This window comes from Asparagus officinalis, chromosome 1 (genome assembly GCF_001876935.1).
Source record: "Asparagus officinalis chromosome 1, Aspof.V1, whole genome shotgun sequence".
Taxonomy (NCBI): Eukaryota; Viridiplantae; Streptophyta; class Magnoliopsida; order Asparagales; family Asparagaceae; genus Asparagus; species Asparagus officinalis.
This window is the reverse complement of record NC_033794.1, coordinates 117,125,963-117,130,683: the sequence shown is the minus strand read 5'-3', so window position 1 is coordinate 117,130,683 and position 4,721 is coordinate 117,125,963. Positions and strand designations below refer to the sequence as shown.

At 35.9% G+C, this 4,721-nt stretch overlaps 2 protein-coding genes across 2 annotated transcripts; both read right to left on the bottom strand.

Moving 5' to 3' along the window:
- Positions 416-1,284, bottom strand: LOC109844062. Its single transcript, XM_020413077.1, has 3 exons — positions 1,269-1,284; positions 705-1,181; positions 416-627 (listed from the first exon to the last, which is right to left on the bottom strand). Exons 2-3 carry the CDS (start codon positions 1,074-1,076, stop codon positions 520-522), a joined length of 480 nt encoding a protein of 159 aa, XP_020268666.1. The 5' UTR covers positions 1,077-1,181; positions 1,269-1,284; the 3' UTR covers positions 416-519.
- On the bottom strand, positions 1,077-2,763 carry LOC109840091. The gene is made up of 5 exons (XM_020408602.1): positions 2,689-2,763; positions 1,654-1,860; positions 1,454-1,561; positions 1,269-1,379; positions 1,077-1,181 (listed from the first exon to the last, which is right to left on the bottom strand). Exons 2-5 carry the CDS (start codon positions 1,804-1,806, stop codon positions 1,077-1,079), a joined length of 477 nt encoding a protein of 158 aa, XP_020264191.1. The 5' UTR covers positions 1,807-1,860; positions 2,689-2,763.

Here is a 4,721-nt window from a genome sequence, read left to right as displayed (position 1 = left end):
ACCATGTCGCCAATGTTTATTGGCGAGGGCGATAAATGTACGTTGGCGACTGATTTTCCCGTCGCCGATGTTCATTAGCGACGGACCTTTTCGTCGCTAAAGAATGTAATTCGGGAAAAAAAATTGCTACTTTTTGAGCCCCATTTGGGAATATATACCTGTTGCTTCCAATATTCATAAAATATTCAACAATATTCACATTCATCGATTCACATCTAACAATATTCACATTCATCAATTCACATCCAATAGTATTCACATTCATCAATTCACATCCAACAGTATTCACATCCATCAATTCACATCCAATAATAATCACATTCATCATTCATCGATTCACACACACACACTATATATGCTCAACACAATCAAAAAATCGACAAAAGTAACAAAAGTAACAAAAAATCGACAAAAGTAACAAAAAAGTATAACTTCACGTATATATATAATCCGGAGGTCATTATATGCTCAACACAATCCAAAAGTCGATAAAAGTAACAAAAAAGTCTAACTCAGTACTCATTCATCGTAGTCATCTTGGTCCCTATCGTCGTGATCCCTATCGTCGGCAGCGGCTGCATCAAAATGTCGTATCGTACTGCTACTTCCTACAGTACCTCCTCTAGCCTGAAAAGAATATAAATCAATATGAGAATATATTCCAAATATTCATAATAACTGCATATATAATATGACATACATACCTCCCCATCACTTATAGTTGCATGCTCATTAAATGCCATCCTCATGATATCCATGTATATAGGCTGCGGAAGCAAGTCCTTTAAGGGTTGAGAATCAATGAGTCGCTGAACGACATCCCAGGTCGTTTGTGCACCGTCTAACTCGTGTTTAATAGTGGGAAGAAAGCTTAAAACCAAAGAGGCTTCAACATTCTTCAACAAGTATTGACCAATCTTACCCACGACGTATGATGTGTCACATGGTCGCGTCGAGATCACAGATTGGCTGCTAGGCTTATTGGTGGTGGTGAATTTCTTAGCTACAACACTTGACAAAGGAACTCTTCCTTTCTTTCTTGGTTGTAAACCGTAAGCTCCGTCGACGACTTCCATCTACTCGTCTCTGGTCATGCGGTTAGGCTCTACAGGAGTGTCCTCTGTACCCTGAGACTGACTGACACGGGTCAAGACCTCGTTTTGAGAAGCTTCCACCGCCGCCTGTATATCATATATCATAAAAGTTAGAAACTTTGATGAAAAATCATTAAGTATATACAAATCTAAAATTAATCTTATACTTATGACCAATTCATTAATTTTCTCCACTTTTTTGTCATTTCCCTCTATATTTTCATAGCCCTGGGGCGGTGTATAAGCTCTTCTAGCAAGAAGAGCCGGGGGCATAGTCAAAGCGTCCTGTGATATATTAAATTTTAAAGTAAATGTATAAAAATAATCACATGATATCAGTTTTAATAATATGATCATACCGGGTTTTCACTCAAATACTTATGCTCGATCCGAGCATAAGGAGTAGATCCTAAGAAGTGATCGTATATCTTCATTTTGCGATTCACCGATGCTGTCTCACATATTTTCTACAAAATAAAGTACTTTATTAGTATGTGTGATGATTATATATAAATAAAAAATAATGTCATGATAATATCTTAAATTAAAAATAATCCACCTTCTTCTCACCCTCCCACTCGATAATGAGAGTCATCCAATTAAATGGATAAACTCTCTTATCAAGCTCATAGATCCTCTTCCAATCAGTAGATATTTTTGTAAAATATCTATTTTTTAGAGCACTCTTCCAACCCCGAATAAGCTTGGCCATTTTAGGGATAACATAATCCCAAGACTCTGGGTTGTCCTCAAGACAATAATGATCCTGCAAGTTACATGGCAAAAAAATTATACTATAAGAATAATCATTGTGAATTGTAAACAAAATAAGCAGTATAATAAATAATTACCATAAGCTTCACCCAAATCTCCTTTATGCCTTTAAATTCTTTCTTCTTATAACATAAATTAAGCGATCCTTTTCAGTATAAAATGAAATTTCATACCCAAAGTGGAATCGTCCGTTTATATTATAAGTCTAAATAATTGGTAGTAATTATTGGACGGGAATCTACGGCTAACGTTAACTTGTTATTCACCTAAAATTAATATATAACACATTATTGTGTTATATATCACACTACTAATTTTTAATAAAAATATACAAATTTTTGATAGATTCACATATTTTAGGGTACTAGGGTTTTATGTCTAAAATTAATAAGGATAACTATTTGGGTAAGAAGGTTAGGGTTTCGATGAGGTTTAAAGATTGTGTTGTAATTAGGGCTAAAATTATTAGGTCTAAAATTAAGTTTAGGGTAATAAGCATTCTACAATATTCAAAAGATAACAGTCAATAAAAATATTTGAAAAAATTCAAAAAAATTCAAAAAAATTTGAAAATACCTCTTTAAGGAGGGAAGACCGTGGTGGCTAAGGATGGCGATGAGAAGGATGAGACAGAGGGCGGTGAGCAGGTAGGCTAGGACGTCGGTCGGGCGATAGTGGTGTGTAATAAACATTCTTCAATAATCAAAAATAACAATAAATATTGTTCTGCGTAATAAACATTCTTCAATATCAAAAGATAACAATAAATAAACAAATATTTGAAAAAAATCAAAATATACTAGAGAAAGTAAATCCTCACAATTAACTGTTCAAAATAGCTAAGTTTCCCGGCTGGTGGAGAAAGTCGGAGGGCTAGGGCGTCGAGGGGGGGCGGGGGGTTAGGGCGTCCGACGCGCAGGGGAGCAGGCGGAAGAGCGAGGCCGGCGCGCGGAGAATAGGGTGGAGAGGGTAGGCAGGGGTTAACGGCAGGCCGTGAGAGGGCGACAGGGGCAGGTCGCGGAGAAGGCGTCGGGGGCTGGGCGCGCCGCGGGGCGGGGGGGGGGGTAGGCGGCGCAGAGGGGCAAGGCGGGAGAGGGCGGGCGGCGGGAGAAATCCTGTAAGCTAGGGTTTTTCAAAGATCGCGAGAGAGAAAGAGGCCGGAGAACACGTTATTTGGTTCCTTTATACTTGTCCATTTTAATTTAACCCCTCAAAGATTTAAGATTTTCAATTTAGTCCCCAAAATCTCATATAACTTACTATTGCAACCCTCAATTCTAACTAATATTACCAATTTTCCTCGTAGATCCTTAAGTTAAGAGTGAATCATTGGATTATTTCAATATTAACCCTCAAATCTTCAATATTTCAAAATTACTCACTCAAGTCATGGAAATTTATATTACATCCATCAAATCATTTCAATATATAACCTCTCATTACTTCTCATCTTCCTAAACAATTATAATTATCAATAATATTATAACTATTAATTATTTAAAAATAATAAAATAAAATAATTTATAAAATAAGTATACATGTTAGTAGTAACCAATTACTACATGGACAACACAACAAATCATTATCTACCTTCCTCGGATTAGCATATGCATACTCAAGGAATGCTTCCCATCCGTCTCGATATCGAGTATCATCTTTCGCTCTTCTTTGAAATATAAGAATATCAATCCATGACTTATCAGGAACTTCTCTCATCTGTATAATAGGTAAACTAATTAATTAATTCAATATTTCATAGGTCGCCTTAAGTTTAATAGTCTTTATTTTAGTTCATTTGAACAAATAATCAATCAAATTAAATTACTATTCTATAATTTTCATTGTCATACCAAGTAAAAGCTAACACTCAATGATAAGTAATCCTGATTTGAAACAACACTCTCGGCTGTCATAGGAAGGCTTCTATCCCATTAAGAATATAGTAGTGCTTACATCTAACTTTGAATAATTTGTGCATTTTTATTTCTAGAAAATTTTGGCAGCACCTACCCGCTGTTCTCCAAGTACACTGTGCGGATGTTATTATGTGTATCGGTAATAAACCGAAATCGGTAAGTAATAAGCCGATACGCATAATAACATACGCTTATTGTACCCAGAGAACAACAAGTACATGCGACCGAGATTTTCTAGAAATAAAAATGCACAAAGTATACCAAGTTAGATGTATGCACTACTATATTCCTAACCCGTCCGAACTGGACAGATCCAATAGTTACATTCCAATTCTTTCTTCTCATAATATAAATTAAGCGATCCATTTCGGCATAAAATAAAATTTTATACTATCATTTTCTCTAAACTAATCAAAGTCAAAGTCAAAAACTCACCAATACTAATCGAATATCAAAGTATATTTATTCTGCTAAAGAAGTTATGTGTAAACCCTTCAAATTTTGATATTAACTATCTAAATAATATGAAATACCTTTAGTTGTGGATTCACTGAGATTAGCCAATAGTAGTAGCACACCTAACTAATTGTATGCATTCTTTACAATCAAGATTGTAGAGAATCCGAGATGTCAAGTTAAGAAAGCTTTCATAGCATTAAAAATAGTTCACAGGGTTATGACAGAAACGGCCCAAGTGAAGGAGTAGTTTGTGAAATTTAGCCCTTATTTATTCATATCGGAAACTTGCATCAAACATCCATTCATTTATTAACGAGAAAACTACTAGATTCGTTCTCCAAGCAAATTCAAATTCAGGAAGCATATATCACTTCTCTCTGAAGAAGAGACATGCCTCCAGTGACAAAGTTGTGACTACAGCCTCCTCGACGGCGACGCTAGAGGGGAGCAGGGGGCCCTTGAGAAGGCTGCCAAACAA